This window comes from Camellia sinensis, chromosome 6 (genome assembly GCF_055761805.1).
Source record: "Camellia sinensis isolate YWXY chromosome 6, ASM5576180v1, whole genome shotgun sequence".
Lineage (NCBI taxonomy): Eukaryota > Viridiplantae > Streptophyta > Magnoliopsida > Ericales > Theaceae > Camellia > Camellia sinensis.
In genome coordinates, this window is record NC_138966.1 from 167,626,441 (window position 1) to 167,652,500 (window position 26,060).

General features: G+C 38.0%; 1 protein-coding gene across 14 annotated transcripts in view; it reads right to left on the minus strand.

Annotated features, from left to right (window-relative positions):
• Positions 1–26,060, minus strand: part of LOC114323741 (gamma-soluble NSF attachment protein) — a 99,119-nt gene that overhangs the window by 6,121 nt on the left and 66,938 nt on the right. For 3 of the 14 annotated variants that reach the window (XM_082875278.1, XM_082875279.1, XM_082875281.1), the window contains exons 2-9: positions 21,441–21,532; positions 19,845–19,912; positions 18,819–18,903; positions 18,543–18,701; positions 15,552–15,689; positions 10,252–10,330; positions 7,928–8,007; positions 4,578–4,707 (exon numbers count right to left, since the gene is read on the minus strand). In XM_082875278.1, coding sequence (XP_082731404.1) covers positions 4,578–4,707; positions 7,928–8,007; positions 10,252–10,330; positions 15,552–15,689; positions 18,543–18,701; positions 18,819–18,903; positions 19,845–19,912; positions 21,441–21,487 — 786 coding nt within the window. In that variant the 5' untranslated portion in view covers positions 21,488–21,532. Of the gene's footprint in view, positions 1–4,577; positions 4,708–7,927; positions 8,008–10,251; positions 10,331–15,551; positions 15,690–18,542; positions 18,702–18,818; positions 18,904–19,840; positions 19,913–21,440; positions 21,533–26,060 lie in introns of those variants that run through there. The other 11 variants (XM_082875282.1, XM_082875283.1, XM_082875284.1 and 8 more) reach the window with 8 other exon arrangements.

Genomic DNA, 26,060 nt, shown 5'->3' on the forward strand with positions numbered 1-26,060 from the left:
TTGCAATATAAGAATCACAACAACAAAGTCGATTCAAAGATCATGAATGTGAATCAAAGGCCAAAATCAGATTGCAAAGTCTACTCACAGACCAAAATCAAATTGTGAAATCAAATCTGAGATCTAAACTAGAAACCGAAGTCCAATCTCTGATGAATCGCAAAGCCCCAAGAAGATGTAAGTCTTGCTTGCTTGAAGTGGCTCAACTAAAGGCTTGGACCACTATAATCAACTGATCAACTCTTTGACACTAAGCTAGGGCTTCAAAACACTATTCAAGGCTCACAAGGCAAGTGATATGAAAATCAAATGCCAAATTAGGGTTCAAATCTAGTTCTCACAATTGAAACAGAGAAATCCTTCTCAATTCATGCAATCAATATGTAGGGATAAGAACAAAGGAATGAGTCTTGGGCTCTGATACCAAATGATGGATCAAAGGATCAAAGAGAGAAAATTTCCAATGAGGAATTAGAAGAGCTCAAGCTCTGAAAATACAATTTAATTGATCAAAAGTTAATTAGGAGGTATCTACACCCTATTTATAGGCAATTAACACAAAAACTAACATAACAACTTATTACACATAACTACTTACATCATAAGTAGGAAAGAAGGAAAGCGAGAGGAGAGAGAGAGAGAGATCAAATGAGTCATACGCTGGTGATGTGTTGAAAACAAAATGAATTTGGTGTATTTGGTTATACGACAAGAATAATATGGAATTTAAATGGCGATTTACAATTAATTTCCATCACTCGACAACTCTAATAGAGGAAGACGACCAATTTTAGAAACCACAAGAGAGGTCCGTGTGAGGGAAATTCTATTCACACCACATAAATTCTCAATACACACTATTTGTGCATTACTTCATCAAGATTGAGAATCAATTTTCTCTTATCAAATATATATATATATATATATATGTACATATTGAGGATCAATTTGGTGTAAAAGGCGGCAACTCAAATTTCAAACAAAGATCCAAGGGGGAATGATTTAATAAGATCTAGACATTTAGAAGTACAAAAACACAATATTTTGATAAGTGTAGACCTTGGTCAAGGGTTTATTAAAATATGCTTACTGTTAAAATCACCTACTCTCCACCTATTTCACCCACTTAAACTTACTCCACTAAACCTAACCCACTACACCACTACCACCTCACCTACTCCACTAAACCTAACCCACTACACCACTACCACCTCCACTTCACCTACTCCTTACCTACTACACACTCACCCTCTTCTATATATAGGAATCATGAATCATTGTAATACAACATATATCAATATATCAATCAATAATACATCTACTAAACCACTACCACCTCCACTTCACCTACTCCTTACCTACTACACACTCACCCTCTTCTATATATAGGAATCATGAATCATTGTAATACAACACATATCAATATATCAATCAATAATACATCTATTTCTTACATGGTATCAGAGCAAGGTTAAGACCTTACTATTTCTCGCTTCACCGGCGGGCGGCAACCTCGCCTTGGCCGCCCGCCGGACCTCAACCTATTCCGCTTATTTTCTACACATACCTTGACTTCTTCAACATTTTCTTACACCCCTCCTCCGCTATGTCGGCGGCGGCACCCGCATCATCGTCTAGCCTCTATCGCCGTTCACCTCGCCTCTCACATATCCGTGGTTGTACTCTTACTCGTCGTCGTCGTTGGCGTTTCTGGCGCTGCTTTTCTGCTCGTCACTGCTGTTTTTTTCCCGATTTGCTCTCTCTCTCTTAGCCATGGATTTGGGTGTGGGGTGTAGAGCTATGGCTCTGTTGTTGGTAGCCATGTTTGCTGGCTTGAAGGTTTCAATGGCAGCAGTGTACAAGGTTGGGGACTCCGCTGGTTGAACCATCATTGGGAATATTGATTACAAGGCCTGGGCTGCTTCCAAGACGTTTCATGTTGGAGATGTCATCATTTTCGAATACAATTTTCAATGTCACGTGTTGCAAGTGCCCCACAAAGAATACCAAGCCTGCAGAAGTGTAAGACAGTAACATGCATCTTCACATACAGCTTGGGTAATGTGTAACTGTCAAAAGCACAAGCTTCTTGGACATCCCTCTCTCTCTCTCTCCATGGACCCAACATTATCATCATGCACCCACTCTATCTCCCTCTCTCTCATCTTTTCCCACTTTCAAACCCACTTTAATCATATCTCTCCTTTCTCTTAATTTATTTCATCCACAAATATTTTTCTCTATTTTCTTTATCCATTATTTTCTTTTATTTTATTTTTCTTATTAAACAAAACAACACCACAAAATAACACCAACAACATTCCACAACCTTGTCATTTTATTCATATCAGGGGATCAACCCCGATCACACTTTTACATCAAAAAAAAAAAAAAAAAAAAAAAAAGCCCACACAAACAAAAACAAAACTACCACACCCACAGTGGGATTTTTCTTCTCTACTCAGCCGCCGGTCTTTTCTTCTTGCCTCCGTCCTGGGTGGTCCTTGCCGGTGTTGCCTCCGTGCTTCCTAGACCACCAAGCAAGTTGCCTCCTCCCTGCTCCTCCACTACAGCATATGGTGGACCTCCAAATCGAAACATCACGGTGGCCTTCCGCTTCAGCTCCTTATTTTCCGCCTTTAGCACACTTAACTCTGCTCGCGCATCCTTATACATGCGTTGGAGCAGAGCCAGCTGAGAGTTTAACTGCTGCACCTCATTTGTCCTACTCTGCAGCCGGTGCGACAAGTTTGTGACCGCCGTCATGCTTTCCACACATGACTTCAAAGTATACTGATTGGCCTCCACATCCGACTGCACTGCCATTCTTTGCTCCACAGACCGCATCGGAAAGTTCAACGGAGTAAACTCCGGGGCGCTTGGTTGAGGTTCCAGTGCCACCGCACCAGTTGTCTCTCTTGTTGACTCGTTGAGGTCGGGAAAGAGAGTGAGCAGACCACGGGAAGAAGAGGCTATGTTCTGGGTAGCTGAACGGGAAGAAGAAGCCATGTTTTTGGATTGCTGAGTGTTTCAGCGAAATAGCAATTTCAGACTGATAATGTTCGGAAGGGGAGTGTTTCAAGATTTGTAGCTCTTAGAGGCAATCTCTCAGAAAAACGAATATCTCTCTCAGAAAATGAAGAGTTTTTCAGAAGTTTTTCCCAGGTTTTTTTGTCTTCGCTTCTGCCTCAAGCACAGCCTCCGCATTGGTTTTATATTGACACTGACGACGCGGCCGACACGCCACTCTGTCGCTCACGTGCCTCGCCGCGTCTCCGGCTCACCTTTTGATGGCTCGACGCTTTCTGTCGGGCACGACTTTTGATGAAGTGGACGCGCCTTTTGAGGGCGCAACTTTTGATGGCACGTCTTTTTATGGATTGGGCACGCCTTTTGATGGCACGCCTTTTGAAAGATTGGGCACACCTTTTGAGGGTGCGACTTTTTAAGGGTCCGACAAGACTCTGTAAACTGTCCCGACATTGATTCCGGTTAGCTCCTTCATGGGTCCGACAAGACTCTGTAAACTGTCCCGACATTGATTCCGGTTAGTTTCTACAAGGGTCCAGCAAGACTCCGTAAACTGTCACCACAACTGTCACAACATTGTCTGCTACAACGGTCCGACATGACCCCATAAACTGTCTTCTACATCGGTCTGACACCACCATACAGTGTCCTCTACAACGTTATGACACCCCATACAGTGTCTTCACCAACGGTCTGACACGACCATACAGTGTCTCCTATCCTTTTTTATTTTTATGTATTTTCTTGTTTTGTTACTCTCTTCAAACTCAAGTTGGTTAGTTCCTATCCCCCTTGAGTTTGCGGGGGGCTGTTAAAATCACCTACTCTCCACCTATTTCACCCACTTAAACTTACTCCACTAAACCTAACCCACTACACCACTACCACCTCACCTACTCCACTAAACCTAACCCACTACACCACTACCACCTCCACTTCACCTACTCCTTACCTACTACACACTCACCCTCTTCTATATATAGGAATCATGAATCATTGTAATACAACATATATCAATATATCAATCAATAATACATCTACTACACCACTACCACCTCCACTTCACCTACTCCTTACCTACTACACACTCACCCTCTTCTATATATAGGAATCATGAATCATTGTAATACAACATATATCAATATATCAATCAATAATACATCTATTTCTTACACTTACTTTATCCAAATTCTTTCCATACTAGTGCTACTTATTGGCCAAAAGCTGAAATCTTATGTAAGTTTTTCCTAAAGCCTGTAGCATGTGGACTCAATCCTATAGATGGTGGAAACTGCAGACCCTTTTACTAAATTCAGTTTCATTTTGGCCTTGCTCTGAGTTTAATTAGTTTCAAATTTGATTGTAGTAACTAGAGTCTCCAACTGACAACATGAGTTATATATGCACAATATCTAATCAATCGCGCTTCAAATTTTGTCGAAAACTATTTTCAAGGACTGCCAGACCTAGTCATATTCATATTCGACAAGACAAAATTCTTCACCCAAATTCACAAAGCAAGCTTAAACCCAGTTCTCAAGGCATACCATATGGTCAAGATTTTTTATAGTGCTTGATTGAGCCACACGTTTAATCTCTTCAACATCATCGTCCGAGTATGCAGAAAGAAGTTTACTCGCACAACGATTCTGATCACTACTCAAAAAAGCATCAATCCTGCAAAGAAAAATTCAAAAGTAGTAGGTCAAACAAAAGTGGAACTTCTTTTAAAATAATATCATCACGGGAAAGTTAACTTTCGTATATGAGGTGAGGGCTGTCTAAAATATTTTGCATTCTACATTAGTGGTTCGACAATGTGTTTGAAATTAAAAAAAATGTATATATATAACAAAATAAAAGCACAACATTTTTTAGGTACAATGCTACAAAAATAACAAGATCCAACAAATGCCAAAAGCTTGATAACCAAACTAAGTCTTGTTTCCCACTCAAGAGGGGTAGCTAAATGAATCCTTTTTTTTTCTGTTTTGCTTTGTCAAGGGCCTATATACTCAATTAAATTAAATAAATTCAATTTATTTTTATTTTTTATTTTTTGGGTGAGAAAAATGTAAATTGATATTTTTTTTTTACTACTGCATCTTTGTCAGTTTAGATCTTCCCCCCTCCCCTTTGACACTTCTATTTATGATGATTATATGGCATCCATAGGTCTTCGTTGTATATGACCAAACCATATTAATTTATTCTCTTAATTTATCTTCAATTGGTTCTAATCCTTCTATTGCATGAATATATTCATTTCTAATTCTATCTTTCCTAGTCTTTACCACGCATCCATCTAAGTATGCATTCTCATCTTAGCTACAGTCATGTATGAACGTATACGCCAAGCACACAACTCCACTTGAGTCAATCTACTTTGTTCTATGGATCACATCATCCCCAACCTCACCATCGTTACTAAAAATCTAACCTAGGTAATGAAAGTGTTCACTATGTGTTATCTCATAGTTTTCAATCTTCCCTTTCCCATTATTTCTACTTCTAAAATTGCATTCCACATATTTAGTTTTATTTCAACTAATTTTAAAGCCTTTTGGTTCAAGGATTTCTCCCTTCATTTTTAATTTAGTGTTAATTTCTTAGTTTCATCTATTAGAAAATATCATCTGCGAATGACATACACCACAGAACATCCTAAATGTGTTTAGATAAATCCATGACTACAACAAATAAGAACTCAAACCCGACCCTTGAGTAACCCTACAATGATTGAGAATTCACTAGTTTCTTTTGTAGGTGATCTAATCGTAGTTACAACTTCATCATACATGTTTTTTATCGCATTAATATCCCCTTTGGTCTTACTTTTTTACTCCAACACCCACCATATTATATCTCTAGGCATCCTATCATAAACTTTTTCTAAATCTATTCTCTCTATACTTTTATTAATCTTCTTAGTAAATATTATGTTTCCAAAATATAATCTACCAGGTTTAAATCTAAACTAATTCTTTGACACTATTGTTATACGATAATCCTTAAGTGATGCTCAATCACTCTCTTTCTGACCTCTCTCTCTCTCTCTCTGGTCTCTGGCATCTCGCTCCTCTCTCGCCTCTTCCTTTTTTATTTTTTATTTCTTCTGATTATAAGTATACACCTCTCTATCTCTCTTTCTATATATATATATATATGTATATTTATATTTATATATTTCCTATTTTTTTTCTTTATAAGTCTATATCTTTTGTTGTATTTATAATTATTCTAATATATTTTTAATTTCTCTATTTATTTTTTTTTTGCCTTTATAAATATAAAAGTAGTGGCTTTTATATATATTGAATTAATGTTAATTTTTATTAATTTTGATTGTTTGGTAACATAATATTAATTTACATAGCAAACATATATATATATAAACCAAACCAAACCAAGCTTTAAGTCCCATCAAATGGGTCGGCTACATGAATCATTCTTCTCCACGCGGCCCTATCAAAGGCCATTTCATTAGTCAAATTAAGTAGATTCATATCTCTATTTAAAACGCTAGTCAACGTTAATCTAGGCCTACTCCGTCCCCTAACACTTCCATCTACCGTTACAGCATCACATCTCTTCACTACTGCCTTTATTGGTTTTCGTTGAGTATGACCAAACCATCTCAAACGATTCTCTCTCAACTTATCTTCTATCGGTGCTACTCCTACCCATTCCCGAATACACTCATTCCTAATCCTGTCTTGTTTAGTCTTACCACACGTCCACCTTAGCATTCTCATCTCAGCCACACTCATCTTATCCACATGTTGTTTCTTGGTTGCCCAACACTCCGTCCCATACAACATAGCTGGTCTAATAGCCGTTCTATAAAACTTACCTTTTAGTCTAGTGGGTATTCGTTTATCGCACAATACCCCAGACGCACTTCTCCACTTACACCATCCTGCCTTAGTGCTATCCTATGGGCCACATCTGCATCAATCTCTCCCGCTGTTGTAATAATCGACCCTAAATAACGAAAATGTTCTCTTAGGCAGTTCTTGGTTCTCAATCTTCACTTCTCCTCTGCTTTCATTGTTACTGTTACTAAATTTACACTCCATGGTGTGTTGGTATGTGTTTTCTAAGGCATTTAGTTCAAAAGACCTCTAAATGACAAGAAGATTGATTTGTACAAAATCTTCTACTAATATTGTTCTTGAACATTCCGATCTTAGATGAGAAACAAGGTACAGGGAGATTGATTAAAGATGAAACATAATCAGTACTTGGGTTTTATCTACTCTCCTGAGCTTTCTAAAATAATTTCCTTTATCCAAAAAGAAATGAACAAAAAGGAGACTGTTACTCCACCTCAACAGCTTGAAGCAACTCATTTAAATTGCTAATGGTCTTTGCCAACAATATTTGGAATAGAAGTAAGATGAAAACCAGCGCATGGAAGAGTAGGGGCTAGACATCACGGAAAATTGTTAAAATGAATCTCAACAAGAAGTTAAATGTGGGTGCTTTGATACTCATCAAAAAAAAAAAAAAAATGTATGTGCTTTGGTGACCTTAAACTGTGGGTGTTATTATTTCATTTTATTTTATTTGCTGATCAGCAACAAAAGGAGTTTTATTGATGAGTAAGAGGAAAAACAGAGAGGGCAAGATGTCCTCTTCAAGAAAAAAACTGCCATTACATCAATAATCATTTGTAGATTGTCGCACACATAATCATTTTCTGTCAATTAATTTTTCTTTTTCTTTTTCCCAAGCACATGGAATTTAATCTTCGATATTCCAATATTAATATAAAGAAGAATATTGCTCCTGCTTGTGTTGGTCCCATAGTCCAAAGGATCACCAAATATGTCCACAATGAAAGCTGAAGGGACAAAAAAAAAATCATAAAATGCAGAAAGAAATTTGAACTTACTGACAACAGTCATTGTAGCACTTCTCTGCTTGCTTCAAGTCATTAGCATAAAGGTACACAATGATTGCACTAAGATATACCTACGTCCAAAAAGGAAGGTTTAAGAATATTTCCCTGAAACAAATTATGCTAGGTAACAGGAAAGCAATGAAGGAATTCAGCTTTCATCACATGCATGCTAGTTATGCAAAAGTTACAAAAGCAGGACCAAAATAATTTCATAGCTTGGGAATTCATGTCATTATTACACATGTTACAAAAATAAATAAATAAATAAATAAATCAGTTAAATGCTCTCCTCTAAGCTGACATGACAACCATTTAACCAACTTGCATTTGTGTTGGCAATCAAACAAATAGGACTTTGAAAGGACCAAAAGATACAAGTGCTAGTGTCTGACATAAATATGAGAAGCGTGAAACGATGACACTCAAGTACCTGTTTAATATAAACATAAATGTTACCAAAGACACGACCATGCTATGACGAATTTGTTTTACCTGATTCATCCCTTCCTCATCAATGGTAAAAAAAATAGACCCTCAACCATTTCTCATTTTTCATTAGTTCTCCCCTCAAAATAGCTCATTCCTAATACCCGAGGTTGTCACATGTCCCAGAAAAAGTCATTAGGTTACCAGGTTCAATGGTTTCATTATGCCCTATTCGTATAATTGGGTTTAGCCCCTCCTCATTTGTTCTGTTCCTTCATTAATCAACAGAATCCTATGATCAGCAGAAAGAGCATTCCTAGAACCTGAAAAACACTCAGCCCCCATGAGCATTCCTAGGACTGCTTTTGACTTAGGCACAGTGTAATTCAATGTGGTATTTGGAGAACCAAGCGTAAACCCTCCACTCAAGTGTACTCAAACAATACTCATCCTATAGCTGACACTTGGTTATCCAAATACCACATTGACCTATACTTTGCCTAGGTAAAAAGTACACCTAGAAATCTCCACGGGGTTAATGCAAGACTAAGGCATGTGGTGTGCTTCGTGCCCTTAGTTGCACCACTGTAGCTGGGCCAAAATAAGTTCAAGTGTATTTCCGTGAGTGAGATGGGTGTGCTCGGATAGAGAGTTCGCTTGATTGATGGAGAGAGTCTGAGAACAACCAGAAGGCCCATTAAAGGTTGCCTTTAAATGCCTTGACAAGGCTAGACCAATTGACAGGCATACCCATGTACCCACATTTTATGGGTGGATGGAGATGATGGTGGGTACATGAAACCTTTTGGGAAGTATAGTGGTCATTGAGATGGCACTATTGCGTTACCAAAGGTTGGCTAGGTGAGAGCTAAGACAGGCCTAGAAGGGAGGGAGAGAGCAAGAGAGCACAGGCCCGAGTTGATCCAAGGCTACCTCTGGCTGGTGTAACACCCTGTTAGTAGAGCAACCTTAACATGTAGTGGCGCCAATATCCTCTGCGACACTTAGACACTCAGAGGTCTCATAAATTCACATGTTATTAGCTTATTATGGTTTCATTACATCTAGTTATAGACGACCATATGTTATCTTGATCGATATCCCACATTTTTTGGGGAGTGCCTCTCCCTTCTTGTAGATCTTGCCATTACCTCTAACCTAATCAATTCACTAAATTTAGTCATACCTTTTCACTCAGAATATACATTAATCCTGATATATAAAAGGGAGCACACTCCTTAGTGATCGTTTGTTTTTTAGGTTGTGTCAAAGTCTCTATTTCCAACAGAGTCCAAGAAATAACAATTAATTGACAATTCCACGTCAATCCCAAAAAAAATTTTGTTTGAAAGAGTTTCCATGCATTTTTTTAACTTACTTAAAAATATTGCTTCTTTATCATCAACTTTCCAATTGTTCTCAATCTATCGTTGACTTGAGTCTCGTTCAATATGGGGGATGATGTAATGAAAACTTTTTACACCAGTGTTTCAAACCACAGCGGTAAAGACAAATGTACAATTAAGGTGGTGTGGGTATTGGGTTAAATTCTTACTGTTGGCTAGAGAAAAATTGAGACCCAATCAACCAGAAGGTTGCGACCAAGAATGCATAGAAACATGTATGAGTTCAAGGCTATTACGAAGGCAAGACCCAAATAGCATCTAATTCCTTGAAAATTTGGGAATCATTACAGAGCCACATTACCAGGAGCATGAAACTATCAAAGCCTACATCTAGCAAAAACTACAAAAGGAATATCACAGTTGATGCAGGTAAGGTGTTTCAGACAAATATGACACAGAAAGAGGGGAAAAAAAGAAAAATTCCAAATAACAGAAAAACATGATGAAAAAGAAAGAAGGTGCAAGATCAAAAAGCTTAGACACCTTGCACTGGCTATGGGTAGCATTGCACTTATCAGCTGCTAAACCCCATCTCAACAGGAAAGTTGCAGCATCTGCATATCTGTAGGTGATAAACAAATAAATTACATTAACCAAAAGTTCTCTTTAAGCACATAAGAATATGAATGCTAATAGATTAGAAACGATTTACAAATATATAAAAGCACCAAAATGTATGTATGTAGACATGAAGTTAACATTCCATGGAGCTGCCCATGGATGTTTCCAGAACTGAGATGGCCATGTCAGGTGTCACATAACGTATCAAAAAGCAAGACTCCAATGTGTATATGCAAAAAACTCAAGCCAATACTTGAACACTAGGCACAACCCTTCTTAATTGTTGGCAACACTACAAGCTTAAGTCAAGAAGATGAGAGTTTACCTAATTTGGTTCAGTATACATGTAAGATCAATAACAAACAAGTAGTACCAAATTGTTTGAAATATGAGGACAAAGTGGTAAAATAACATATAGCACAAAACTCCATAAAATTTACAATTATTTAAGCAATAACCACATTGTCATAGATGTCACAACATCTAAGAAAGGAGGAATGACTACAACGTGTACATGCAAAACTCAAGCCAATACTTGGACAGTAGGCACAGGTTGGCAACACTACAAGCTTAAGTCAAGAAGATGAGATTTCACCTAGTTTGCTTCAGCAAACATGCAAGACCAATTAGAAAACAAACAATTAGTACCAATTATTTGAGATTTGAGAACAAAGTGGTAAAAATAACATATAGCAAAGAACTCCATAACATTAAGAATTATTTAAGCAATAACGACATTGTCTTGAATGTCACACCATCGAAGAAATGGTAAATGAAGGCATAATAATTTTAATACATTAATAAACATAAAAAATAATTCACAAGTACATCACATATTATCTATATTGTATTATGAAGTTTGTAAGAAAAATTGATGTATATTATTGATTGATCCTTTGATGTATTACAAGATTGATGTATTACAATTCCTATACAATCTATATATAGAAGAAAATGTGGTAGTAGGTGTAGTGGAGGTGATAGTGGGTTAGGTGAAGTGGAGTGTGTGGTGAAGTGGAGGTAGGTGAAGTGGAGTGTGTAGTGGAGTAGGTGAAGGTAAAGATGAAAAATTCTAACAGCCCCCCGCAAACTCAAGGAGGAGAGAAACTAACCAACTTGAGTTTGGAGAGAGTAACAAAACAAGAAAATACATAAAAATAAAAAAGGATAGGAGACACTGTATGGTCGTGTCAGACCGTTGGTGAAGACACTGAATGGTGGTGTCATAACGTTGTAGAGGACACGGTATGGTGGTGTCATAATGGTGTAGAGGACACTGGATGGCGGTGTCAGACCGCTGTAGAAGATAGTTTATGGGGTCATGTCGGACCGTTGTAGAAGACAGTTTATGGGGTCATGTCGGACCGTTGTAGAAAAACAGTTTATGGGGTCATGTCGGACCGTTTGTAGAAGACAGTTTATGGGGTCATGTCGGACCGTTGTAGAAGACAGTTTATGGGGTCATGTCGGACCGTTTTAGAAGACAGTTTATGGGGTCATGTCGGACCGTTGTAGAAATTAACCGGAATCTATGTCGGGACAGTTTACAGAGTCTTGTCGGACCCATAAAGGAGCTAACCGGAATCAATGTCGGGACAGTTTACAGAGTCTTGTCGGACCCTTGAAAAAGCTAACCGGTATCACATGTCGGGACAGTTTACAGAGTCTTGTCGGACCCTTGTAGAAACTAACCGGAATCAATGTCGGGACAGTTTACAGAGTCTTGTCGGACCCTTGTAGAAACTAACCGGAATCTATGTCGGGACAGTTTACAGAGTCTTGTCGGACCCATAAAGGAGCTAACCGGAATCAAATGTCGGGACAGTTTATGGGGTCATGTCGGACCGATGTAAAAGTTGCACCCTCAAAAGGTGTGCCCAATTTTGTCAAAAGGCGTGCCATCAAAAGGCGTGCCCATTTTATCAAAAGGTGTACCGGACATGATGGCGAGGCGCGTGACTTGGCTTGCGCGCCCAGGTTGTCGTCTAGCGCCGAGTGGCGCATGATACGCGTGGCTGCCTTGGCTATATAACCAAGACGAAGGCAGAGGCTGAGGCAGAGAAAAACTGAGAGAAACCTCTGAAAAAATCCTTCGTGTTGCTGAGAAAGAGAGTTCCTTGTGCTGAGAGAGATAGTCTGTAACACTTTGTTGCCCAGAAAATGGCCTCGTCTTCCCGTGGACTGCTCACCCTCTTTCCCGACCTCAACGAGTCAACAAGAGAGAGAACTGGAGCGGTGGCACTGGAACCTCAACCGAGTGCCCCGGAGTTTGCTCCGTTGAACTTTCCGATGCGGTCGGTGGAGCAAAAAATGGCAGTGCAAACGGATGTGGAGGCTAATCAGTATACTTTGAAGGCATGTGTGGAGTCCATGACGGCGGTCACAAACTTGTCGCACCGGCTGCAGAGTAGGACAAATGAGGTGCAGCAATTAAACGCCCAGCTGGCTCTGCTCCAACGCATGTATAAGGATGCGCGAGCAGAGATAAGCGTGCTAAGGGCAGAAAACAAGGAGCTGAAGCGGAAGGCCACCATGATGTTTCGATTTGGAGGTCCACCATATGCTGCAGTGGAGGAGCAGGGAGTAGTGATCATGCCCAGTGGACAAGGAAGTACTGAGGCAACACCGGCAAGGGCCGCCCAGGACGGAGGCAAGAAGAAGAGACTGGCGGCAGAATAGAGAAGAAAAAAAAAAAAAAAACCACCTGTGAATGTGGTTGTTTGTTTGTTTTTTTTTTTTTTTTTTTGTATGTAAAATGGTGAACGGGGGGAGCCCCGACATGAATAAAAGGAGTGTGGTGTGCAAGTTCGTCTTCTGCCTGTTTTTTTTGTTGTTGTTTTTTTTTTTGTTGTGGTTGTGCAAAAATAAAAAAATAAAAAAAATAAAAATAAAAAGAAGAATAATAAGAATAATAATAATAAGAATGGTCGGTGCAAGAGATTAAAATAAACATAGATATATATATATAGAGATATATTAAAATAAGAGAAAGTGGAATGGGGTTGATAAAAAAAAAAAAAAAAATCGGTGTGATATTGTTTTGGTTGTTGTTTTTTGTTTTTGTTTTTTTTTTTTGTTTTTTTTTTTTTTTTTTTTTTTTTGGTCAAAAAAGAAAAAATAAAAAATTGAGGTTTAAGGAAAAGGTGGGCGGTGGAAAATGTGATGATGGGTTAGGATGGAGAATAGTTTAGAATGAAAAAAGGTATATAATAATAATAAAAAAAGTGAAATGGGTGGCCCGAGGAGGGTGCAATGCATTTGCTTAGTTAGTTGTTTATTTTATTTGTTTGGGGTAGAGTGAAGCACATGGGGGTGAGTGATGGTAAAGGAAGTAAAAGAAAAAAATAAAGAAATAAGAAAAGAAAAGTAAAAGGGAGTTGGTGTAATTTGTGGCTGATGGGGGCAATGAAGGCTAACTCACACCCAGCAGACAGAAGCACATGCATACACAGTACACATGCACCGAGACCACTCTCTCTCTTGTATTTCTTTGAGAAAGAGATAAAGAGTGTGGAAAGAAAGATAAAAAAGGGGAGCATCTTTGCTGGCCTACCCAAAGAAAGAGATAAAGCTGAGATGGCTCTATACTGCAGGAGGTAAGGAGAGGAAACTAGATTCAGGAGCATTAGGGAGCGAGAGATCACGCAGAGCATCGGAACCAAACTTGTCTACGGTGAGATTTTCCAGAAACCCAACCTTCTCGAACAACACCAAGCTATCAAGCACGCCGTTTCGGAGCTCTGCGATGGCGAGTCAGGTAAGAACATTGTTCGGATCATATTCAAAACGGGTTGGCCCCAGAACGCGAAGAATCCGAGTTCCAGTTCATGCACGGGAAGCGCGCGATGCTCGTCTGCCGGGTCAGTGCGGGTCGAGTCGGGTGCGATCCGGAGTTCGTGGATAAGGTAGAGCCCGGGTTTGATTTGGTTGTCGGTAGGGGGTTAGGAGGGGCCATCTGTGGTTGGACGAAGAAGATGAGCTGTGGATAAGGAAGTGCTTTCCAACTTTGCTCTCTGCCCCCCACAAGAGAGAGACAGAACCTGTATGTTTCCATGTGTGCTGCGTATGGTGTCCTCTGTGTGTGTGTTGTATTGAAAACTCCAGCGGGCAGCGGAGTGAAGGTGTGTGTAGAGGTCCGGCGGGCGGCCAAGGCGAGACTGCCGCCCGCCGGTGAAACAGAATGACTAGGTTGTTAACCTTGCTCTGATACCATGTAAGAAAAATTGATGTATATTATTGATTGATCCTTTGATGTATTACAAGATTGATGTATTACAATTCCTATACAATCTATATATAGAAGAAAATGTGGTAGTAGGTGTAGTGGAGGTGATAGTGGGTTAGGTGAAGTGGAGTGTGTGGTGAAGTGGAGGTAGGTGAAGTGGAGTGTGTAGTGGAGTAGGTGAAGGTAAAGATGAAAAATTCTAACAAAGTTTGCTCACAACTAAGCAAATTGAGAGACAACGCATCAGTCCAAGAAAACTTCATGTATTTGGCAGCAATATTGCAACAAAAATTACCAAATTCATATTTAAATAAGTCAGAGGAGAGCTCCAACACATTGATTTTTTTTTTCTCTTCTATATATATAGAAACTATGTTTAGTTCTAATAAACACGCATAGCTTTATAACAATTAGGGGCATTTACAGGCCGATCCTATTGGCCAGCCTTATTTACCTACAAGTCCTACTTCTTTTTCCACATATCAATATCCCCAAAATGCCCTCCTGTAACCTTCTTCATCCCCATTATCAACACTGCCATGACACCCCGTCCCCCCACTAGCGACCACCTTCGACTGCCGGTGACCACCTCCGACTGCCATCTTTGATTGCCGGCGACTACCTCTGACCTCCGTCAATATTTTTCCGACAATGTTTTTCTACAATTCTCCAACCATTTTTCTGGAAAAAAACAATGTCCATCTCCGCCAAGTCACTACTCCCACTACCTTCTTAGATCTGGTGGTGACAATGTTATCAATGATAATAACATCCATCAATATTTATCCAACACGTGAATCCTTTATCCAACACGTGAAGTACATGTTGTCATGTACATGTACACAACACATGATTTTGGAGGAGATATCCACAAAGTGAATAATAGAAAAATACGAAATATATAAGAAAAAAACTGGTGATTCCTTACGCCATTGAAGTAACTACAAAATACTGACATGTGTTATGCCTTTGTTGTGACGAAAAAAAATGTCCTTACTTCTCAAGCTTTACATAAAGACTTGTGGCAGCACGATAAAGATCAAATGCCATTTGCTCCTTGCCATCTTCTTCAAGAATATCACAAGCATCAGTGTACAACCGAATAGCTTCAGCAGGTGCATTATCTTCCAAAACACTGTAAAAAAATAATATTCATATCAGGCAATCATTTAGAATTAGAAAAATACGCTACAGAAACCCATGAGGGGCAAACATAGCAGCAAAGAAAAAAAGTATACTGTAGTTAGATTATAGTTCTTTATCTTACACTGTACAAAGAAAGGGATTAAAGGAGAAGAGGAACAACCATTTGCATTCTAGTGCAGCCCTACACGAAAAAGCTAATTGTTCCATTTGAATATCTATTAGCAAGTGAGATTCCAGAGAATACACTTACTGTAACCCCCTTGGTGTTATTACATGACATGTGCATGTTCCATTTCATGATTGAATGCTTTAAGCTGAATTAGTTCCCTTAATATGAAATGCTATGCAGTATGCTGTGATGAATTTTTAAAACATAATTTAGGGACATTATTCCTTGAATAGAAAACACCTATATGCTTTTTTATGAAATGAATCAGACCTTAAGAGATATAAGATTGCAAATTCTCTTTTGAATATGGTATGTTCATGTGTTGAATCAAGGTGCTTAATTGCATTAGTCTGGATAATTTCATATGTTCTGTGAAAAAATTAATCGAGATTAGTAGATATTAAGCGTGATGAATTAAGCCAAACCACAATTAGTTAATTCAAGCATGGTTAGATACCTAACGTAGCTTAATTAGTGTTAATCATGATTAGTTAAGTTAATTATGTGATTAGTTGATATGAAGTAGGCGCACACCATAATTTGGAGTGCCACCTCATACTCGGAATAGATATATACATGTATTATAGCGATGACAAGTGTCTCTTTTCAAAATGAATCAAAGAAAAACAAGGAAAGAGAGAAATTAGCTGGAAAAAGAAAGGAGAGAAAGAGAGAGAGAGAGAGAAAGAGGAGAGGAAATAGAAGAAAAGGAAGGGCAAAAAGCTCAATTTCTTGACCTATGATTGTTTTTAGCTTGCTTCAAGGTAAATTCGTGCTCTTGCATCACTTTATGATCATTTAATTGATAAGATTTGTATTGAAAATGGATTTGTTTTTAGCTTGAATTTTTTTGTTTTCTGTGTTTTTTTGTTTTTATTGAATTTTTTTAATATTTTAAGCTTTTTTTTTTTTTAGATACACTTAACATAAATATACTTAAAAAGTATAATATTTGTGAAAAAATATTTAAAAAATTCACTAAATATCAAAAAATTTGGAGACCTCTATTAATAACAGCTCGAGCGACCCTGACCCTCGCTTGAGCAAAATCCAACAATTTTGGTAGTTTACTATTTTTCACATGTTTTGAATTGTTAGGGGCCATATTCAACCTTTGGAACTTATTTTAAAGTATAAGAGGATTACTAAACAACACTTCAATGCTTTGACCTACCTAATATGATTTGGATTGAGAGAAGATTTCTCCAATTAAGCTTGTTACCTTAAATACCTATATGATTAGTACCAACAAGAATTGCCTATGTTATCTATGTTATGTAGGCCAATAAACTTTGTGGATTAACCTACTTCAAGGAAATCAAGGTGAGTAGTGTTTCATCAAAGTTTAAGCTTTGAACTTCTATTTTCAAACTTTTGTTATGAACCGTAATGCTTGATATCAACGGATGTCCTATGTTATCTATGTTTAGAAATATACAAATGGCATCCTTGGTTAAACCTGGCTACTAATGGACAAAAAATATGATAGTAACCTATGGTTGAGATCTTGTTTGCCACGTGTGTGGGTTTATTTAACTGGTAGTTGACCTGGTTATTCCTTTGTTCGCACCATTGGATTTACTATCACTTTTTAGAAATAAAATGCATCTGATACTGTTTTGTCTTAAAGTTGATTAAGTTTGTGCAATTATGTTATTATCATAAGAATGAACATATCCATTACTTTTGTAGCTTTGAGTTAATGTTATTCATTGCGCTTTGGGTCACCCCTCTCCCCTATATTTATGTAGGTGAAAAAGGTGATTAAGACGTGTGCACAACATTGTATATATGTATTTATGATGTGAATATCCGCATGTTTTAGTCTTTTCAAGAAAGTAATGTGTTATTCATTACGTTTTCTTTTGATTCAAGCTGTACTCCTTTTGTGACTAAGTTAAATGTGGCAACAATAAACAATGAACTGGTTTGTTTTTATTTCATTTATCTACACACCTACTTTGAATGGATGTTGTAGGATTAAACAGGTTAAAGAATTTAAAAGCTTTCGCTTTTTGTGATGAATTTATCCCAATTTTTTCATCAGTACAATATGATTGTCCAACTAGGTTCATGACTATCGGTTGATCAGTACTCTTATCTCATTTTCGGGGTGAGATGGGATCGTGACACTTTCATCATGATGAATGACTATAAGATTCTTGGACATTATCCTTAGTAATAATAATATCAAGACAAGGAAAAGAGAAAAGAAAAATTATACAAATAAGAAAGCAACAAAAGGTTTAGATATGAATAAGATGCAACTACAAAGATGAAACACATATAATAATATTCGTGTAGGGTATCCAAATAATTATTAATTTGATAAGTAGATCTGATTGAAACCATGAGCAAAAATTGCAAAAGCAAAATTCTAAATGACTTCTCTTTTTATCTCTTTCCCCAATTGTTGAAAAACAAATAAACAAATAAATAAATAAGAAAGCAAGGATACACAGTCATTTCTGTATCTGATAGTGCAAGGAACCCAAAAGAGAAAAGCCATATTTTTTTTTAGAAATGAGCAATTACTGGAATTTCTAATATTCACCCTTTTTTGAAAAAAAAAAGAAAAAAAAAGAAAAGTCTCCACTCATACATAGAAAAACACATAATTAGAAAAATGAAAAATGAAAGCTAAGATATGAAGAGGTCAAAGCAGATGCCTACCGAGCACCTCTTGCAAGAGCATCCGATGCTGGTTGTGACCTCCCACACTCATTGTATAATTCAGATGCCCTTCTATAAAAGTCAGCAACCTCACTCCAACTGCCTAATTCTTTTGCCAGTGCAGCAGCAGACTCCAAATGCTTAGCAGCATCCCAGGGCCTGTTATTCTCATTAAAGATAGAACCGTAGTATAAACAATTATACCTAAAAGGCTAAAATAAAAGATCAAGTTAGACCCAATGAGTGAGCAACAAAAGTCGAAGAAAAGGAGGTTACGAAGAGAGCATCTCTTGTCCTTTGGAAGCTTTCTCAAATGCAGCTTTTGCTTTCTCATAATTTTTGGCAAGTCTGAATCCATTAGCTACAGCAGAAGAAACAATCTTCATGAAGAAATTAAAGTATATCTTTCTTTCCATAGTTTGGCTTATAATGATAATGCAAAATTTAGACTTCATTATATTTTGGCTTTCAAATGATGAATTTCCATAATGAAAAAGTAAAGCAATTTTTCAAACTCTCCTATATTTCCCCTTCCAATAAAGTATATTACAAATCCCATAAATGAACACAAAAACAATACTTCTCAAATTTGTTAAGTGCTAAGAAGTACGGACACTTCTAAGAAGATGGTGTGACCATGTAGACACATGTTAGACATCAATACTTGTTGGAGACTTCCCAACACGCATTGGACACTTCCGACACGTGTCAAACACATGTCCAAACATATCCAATTATTTTTTAAAACTTTGTTATAGACTCAAGCATGCTTTGGACACTTGGGAGACACACATGTCCATCGATTAGACACACATGAAATCCATTACAAATTTGAATAAAATAACTTAAGGTCAAATGATAAAAGAAAACCAATTTAGATATACATATTAATCCATCATTTTTTTAACTTTAAAATTTTTTACTATGTTGTATATTTTTATTAACTTTGAACTAAATATGCATATATATGATATATAATAAATATATAAAATCATATATTTTGATTGTCCCTCATGGGTCGTGTCCTTCATTTTTTGAAAATTGTCGTGTTGGTGTGTCTATGTCGTGTGATGTGTCAGTCAATGTTCGTGCTTCTTCAGTCAAGAGTAATTATAGAGTTAGTCCAAAAGATAAATTGATTGTGTTTGTTGTTATTTTCTTAAATTTTGTGCTTTCTCATGCATAACACACATTTTGGGATGAAGTAAGTACATTATAGTAGTAATGATGAAGTAAAATTTAAAATAAATATAATGCTAGAAATGAATTCAAAGTTTACAAAAGCATGCATAAATTACCTACCAGCCTGCTCATACAAAAGAGTAGCGCTCTTCCAATCAGCACTCCACCTTGTTAGGCTGAGTTGTGTTCGATGATAATGAAAGAACTAATCAATTTTGACACTTGGACACAAGTAGCATTTTTGTAAAGAAGAAAAGAAAAAAGGTTATTATTTGGACCTAACAAAATCTTCTCGACAACAAAAAAAAATCCGCAAAATCAATTTTTCCTCCATCAACTTAACAAGAACAAAACAATACAATATCATAATGTTGGCGCTTAGCTTCGATTTTTGGGTGTAGAGTGGAGCACCTCCATTCTACTTATTAAGGCTTACCATTGACAGTGACTTGTAAGCCAAGGCATGTTTGTTATTCAGTTGTCGAAAGATTTCAAGGGTGATTGGCAGGATTGAGGAGGCAATTTTTGTCAAATGTGATAGGTTGATTAAAAGTACCTCATCAAACTTTCCTACTTCATATCTTTGATCCCCATATTTTTATTGGCAGCCAGGAGACTTGAAAGGATGCAAAGATATTTTATTTAGGACGGGAGATGATATTGCTCGACCAGATACTAAAACTATGGGAGGAATTAACACTAAAATATAAATTTCGAAAAGAAACACGTGAGTCAAAAGAGCTTAAAATTAGTAGAAGTAAAACTATACATGAATTGTTACTTTAGCAACAATAAAAGTAGAAATAATGGAGAATTGGACATGACAACTAGGAGATAACAGAGTGAATATTTTTATTATCTAGATTTGATTTTTAATAAGGATGGAGTGCTGATGTGATCCATAGAAATCAAAGTAAGCTAGCTAAGTAGAATAGAAAATTGAAAAGTTAATTTTATAGAACATCTATAAAGCTAACGATGCTTTATGTGATAGAATGTAGCACAACTAAGAAACAACACTTCATAAAATGCATACATTAATTCATATATTAATGAAATTATAGAAGTAACATCAAAAGAAGATAAGTTGAATGAGTACAAAGTTAAGATAGTTTTGTCATGTACAATAAAAACCTGTAGATAAGGAACAGTGATATGATCACTTTAAATAGAAATATTAGGTGGAAGGGAAGACGAACAGTGACATGATCACGGTAAATGGAAATATTAGGCGGAGAGGAAGATCAAAACTAACATGAGATGCCATAGTAAAAAAATATATGAATTTATTTAGTTTAACTGCACATAAAGCCCTTGACAAATAGCAAAAACAAGATTTATATAGCCAACCCACCTGATTGGGACAAAAGCTTAAGTGTGGTTTGGTCAGTTTATATTTCATTGTTTATTATAAAACTGAATTGTAGATTCTAGTTAATCTGAATAATTTCAACAAATTTTCAGCTTCCATTTTTGTAATCCAAATTCACACATTTAATCAAATTTCACCAATTGTATTTTATTTCCACTTCAAAACGAAAGGCACAGACAAACAGAAGTTCAGTTACCATGACAAACTAACCATAATTCGACTATTACCACTAAATCGAGTTTTATTAATATAAAATAAATAAATAAACCAAAGAAAAATTGTCTGTTGTACATAAGAATGCTCGCATACATATAATATATACAGAGAGAGAGAGAGAGACTGACAGTTTATCGCCTTTGATCATCAACTTTTCAGGATCGGATGCCGCCATGGCTTGCAGGTTGGCCCTGAGCTTTTAGGGGCCCTAGGCAAGCTTCTAAATTAGACGATGCACACACAAAAAAAAAAAAAAGAAAAAAAAAAGTGGGCAAACTGGTAAGTGCCAAAATAAAGTTTTATTTGCTAGTTAGGACACTATTTCCTTGCACATGTAAATAAATAAATAAATAATGAAGAAGAAAAGACTGGGAGTGATATATCAAACATAAGTTATGGTGCGATAATAAGGCTCTAAAAGTGAAGAAAGCAGAATACCAAAAAGGGGAGTTTAAACAACAGGCAATGAAAAACAAAGGTGATGGTCCGATGATGCAGCGCCCACAGAGGAGTTTTGGGGACAGAAGATGGGATAGTATAGGTCGAAGATCTTTTGCAGAAGTAGTTCAGAGTGGTGGAAGTAATGAGAAGTTGAAGACGGTTGTCAAGGCAGTTGAAGTTGGCAATGGGTGGCTCTACGAGAGTTTAATAGTGAAGTTGAAATCAGGCATATCCTTGGACGAGCTCAAAAAGGAGGTTGGTAGAAGAGGTATGGAGGATGTAAGAGTCAGAGAAGGAGGAGGGAGGGTAGCAGTGTTAACTTTCAAGTCCCAGCAACATCGGAGGGAGGCTAGATCCAAGTTAGAAGAGTGGATGCTAGAATGGTGTGAGTCTATTACAGATTGGGAGAAAGGCAAGTATATTGAACAAGAAAGGTGCGTATGGCTCATCTGTATAGGTGTTCCATTTCATCTGTGGAGTGTTAATACATTCAAAGATATAGGCAAGCTTTGGGGTGAAGTTGTCCAATTGGATGATGACACTACTAGTCAAAACTTTCTTCAGTGGGGAAAGGTACGAGTAATTACGTCCAGGATGGAGTTCATTAATACGGAGATTCACGTTGAATGCAATGGTAGTCTGTTCCCAGTTAGAGTTTATGAAGAGATTCCAGCAGCATTTAAGCCGTGCCATTGCAACAGTTCATACAGGGATAATGAGGTTAGTGGTTATACGGCTCATAATGAAGTAGATCAAATGTCAAAAAATGGTGGGTCAGATAAGGATGAACATGAAGCTGAACACACAAGGAAGGAGGAGCTGAACAGAAAAGATGAGGTACCAGGTGATGATCAGGTTATGGTGGACCGAGAGGCAGGGGATAAAGGTGAAGGTAATGAGTGCCTATCTCCATCAGCTGTAAAAGGAACTGAGGATGACATGGGAACTCACAAAGTCAGAGGAGCTAGTATGGAGGTTAGTATGGAGAATACGGCAACCCCAAGAAATCAAATTCAAATTGTTGAAGGACATGTCTATACTCCTGGGTTTATTAGAAGCCTGAGTGGGACAGAGATGTTAAGGCCCAACTTAAATTTAGAGGTGGTGCTGGAAGGGCCACAGGATGGGAATAAGGAGACTAGGCCCATCACTGATCTTTCAGATTTAAGTGACTGTGCAGCCCATACTCAACTTAGGCCCCTTGTTCATCAAGAAGCCAAGTTTAGAGTAGCAGAACAAGCCAACCCAGTAAGAAGGGGAAAGCCTACACAATCCGTGGTAAATAGAGCTAATAAGGTTGGAGGTAATCTGCGGCAAAGGGCAAAACCGAACAAAAATCTGATCAACCAAAAAGGTGCATTGCAGAGGAAATGCTTCAAGCAAGGAGCCATTTTCAGAGCAGCAGCTGCGGCTATCTCAATGTCAGTAGAGCAGAGCCTTAACACCAGGAGGAGGAATAAGTTCTTAAATGAAGCCCAAGCTACCATGGAAGTTGGGAAGATTCTGGGATTGGACTTTCAAGGGAAGGAGAAAGAGGTGATTGGCAAGCTGACTGAACTCGAACAGAAAGACTTGGAGAGGGTAGAAGGTAAAGGTGTTGCTCTGTAAGTCAAGGGCAGGACTTACGGCAGGAGGCTTTTGGAGTTGTGCAGTTTTTATGATTGTATTATCTTGGAATATCAGGGGTCTGCGAAGACCCGAGAAGAGATCAAAAGTTAAAAGTGTAGTTCGGGCGAGGAAGGTAGATTTTCTTCTGCTGCAGGAGACAAAGAGAAGCTCAGTAGATGTTAATTTTGTTAAGTCACTTTGGCCGTGGGATCAGCTGGAGTTCATGGAGGTGGGAGCAGAAGGGAGTGCTGGTGGTTTGCTTTGCTTGTGGAATCCACAGAATTTCGAGCTTAAGGAATGTTGCTGCTCCAGGAACTTCATGCTTTTATCAGGTTTGGCCCATCATTCTTTCAATTGTTCTCTTATTAATGTTTATGCACCTAATGATGTGCAAAAAAGAAGTATACTTTGGAAGCTCCTATCAACACTGAAATCATCTTTCCCAAGCCCTTGGTGCATAGGAGGCGATTTTAATGAAATCAGATTTATGAGCGAAAGAAGGGGTTGTTCTCGTAGGGGAAGATGGATGAAGGATTTTAATGAATTGATTGATAAATTGGAGTTGGTAGATATGCCAATGCTGGGCAGGCAGTTCACTTGGTGTAATGCGATGGATGGTGATAGGTGGAGTAGAATTGATAGATTTTTAATTGATCCTAGGTGGCTGGAAGAGTTCAAGCTCAAACAGTGGGGACTACCTAGGAGTATCTCTGATCACTGCCCAATTCTCCTTATGGAGGATGAGAGGGATTGGGGTCCAAAACCATTCCGGTTTATTAATGCATGGTGTCTGCACCCTAAATTTAAAACAGAAGTGAAAAACTGTTGGGAAGCATTCCAGGTTAGTGGTTGGGCAAGCTTCAGGCTTTTGAAAAAGTTAGGAAATCTGAAATCCCATCTGAAGAGGTGGAACTATGAAGTCTTTGGTAACATTGAGGAGAAGTTGAAAAAAGCAGAGGACGAATTGCACGAATGGGATTTAATAGCTGAAGGTAGGAATCTACAGGATGTTGAGATTAAATGAAGGATAGAAATAAGAAAATTAGTCTGGGATCTGAGTAAGAAGAAGGAATGGTTGTGGCTCCAAAAATCTAGAAGAGTATGGGCTGAAAATGGGGATAAAAATACCAGATTTTTTCACTTAATGGCAACCAAAAGGCAGAGGCTAAACTTGTTAAACTCAGTTACCGTGAATGGTGTGACTTATGATGAGCCTGGGATGATTAAACAGGCAGTGGAGAGTCATTTCAATTCCCTTTTCACTGAAGATTGGAAGAATAGACCAAAGCTGTCAGGTTTTTTCGACTCAATTAGTTCAGTTGACTCATCTGAGGTGTTAGAGACAGAATTTCTGGAGGATGAAATTTGGGAAGCAATTAAAGATTGCGAAGGAAATAAAGCCCCGGGGCCGGATGGTTTTAACTTGAAATGTATTCAAAAGTGCTGGGCCATCATGAAAGGTGAGTTTGTGCAGTTGATGAATGAGTTCCATTCTAATGGAAAGTTAGTCCAAGGAATAAATAGTTCATTCATTACCTTAATTCCCAAGAAAGAAAATCCTGTGGGGTTGGGGGATTACAGGCCAATCAGCTTGATTACCTCCGTATACAAAATCATAGCTAAAGTCTTATCAAGAAGGCTGAGGAAAGTGCTGCCTAAGATCATTAGTGAAGTTCAAACTGCATTTTTGAGTGGAAGGCACATTATAGATGGGGTTTTAATTGCAAATGAAGTGGTGGACTGGTGGAAAAGGTCAAAGAAAAAAGGTCTCATCCTAAAGCTGGATTTTGAAAAGGCGTATGATTCCGTAAATTGGGAGTTCTTGTACTCAATGATGAAAAACTTCGGTTTTCGAGAGAAATGGGTGGGGTGGATGAAGACCTGCATATCCACAGCTCGAATTTCAGTACTTGTAAATGGCTCACCAACTTCTGAGTTTTCTCCCATGAAAGGGCTTAGGCAAGGAGATCCGCTCTCTCCTCTTCTCTTTAATATTGTAGCGGAGGGTCTGAACATTCTATTGGAAAGAGCTAAGGAAGTGGGACTGATTAGAGGAGTATCCGTAGGATCATCTGAATTGATAATTACACATCTACAGTTTGCCGATGATACCATTATCTTTTGTGAAGCGGAGTGGGAGGAAGTTGTAGCCGTGAAAAGAATTCTAAGGTGCTTTGAGTTGATGTCTGGTCTCAAAATAAATTTCCACAAAAGCAAGGTTTGTGGTGTAGGTGTGCAGGAGGATATTGTCCAGGTCTTTGCAAACAAACTCAACTGTCTCAGTCAAAAGTTGCCAATGAGTTACCTGGGGTTACCATTAGGTGCAAACCCAAGGAGAAAGGCTTCTTGGAAACCTGTGCTAGACAAGTTTAAGAGGAAGCTAGCTTCTTGGAAAAGAAGGTATTTATCCTTTGCGGGCAGAGTAACACTTATCAAGTCCGTCCTGTCAAGTTTGCCAGTTTATTTCTTATCAATTTTTAAGCTCCCAGTGGGCGTTGCAAAAGCCCTTCACAGAATTCAAGCCAATTTTCTTTGGGGAGGATCTGAGATCAGGAAGAAAGTGCACCTAATTAACTGGAAGGAGGTATGCCTAAGTAAAATTAAAGGCGGGCTAGGTGTGAGAAATCTTAGCCAGGTAAATGAATGCCTACTAGTTAAATGGTGGTGGAGGTATGGCAAGGAGGAGTCAGCGTTGTGGA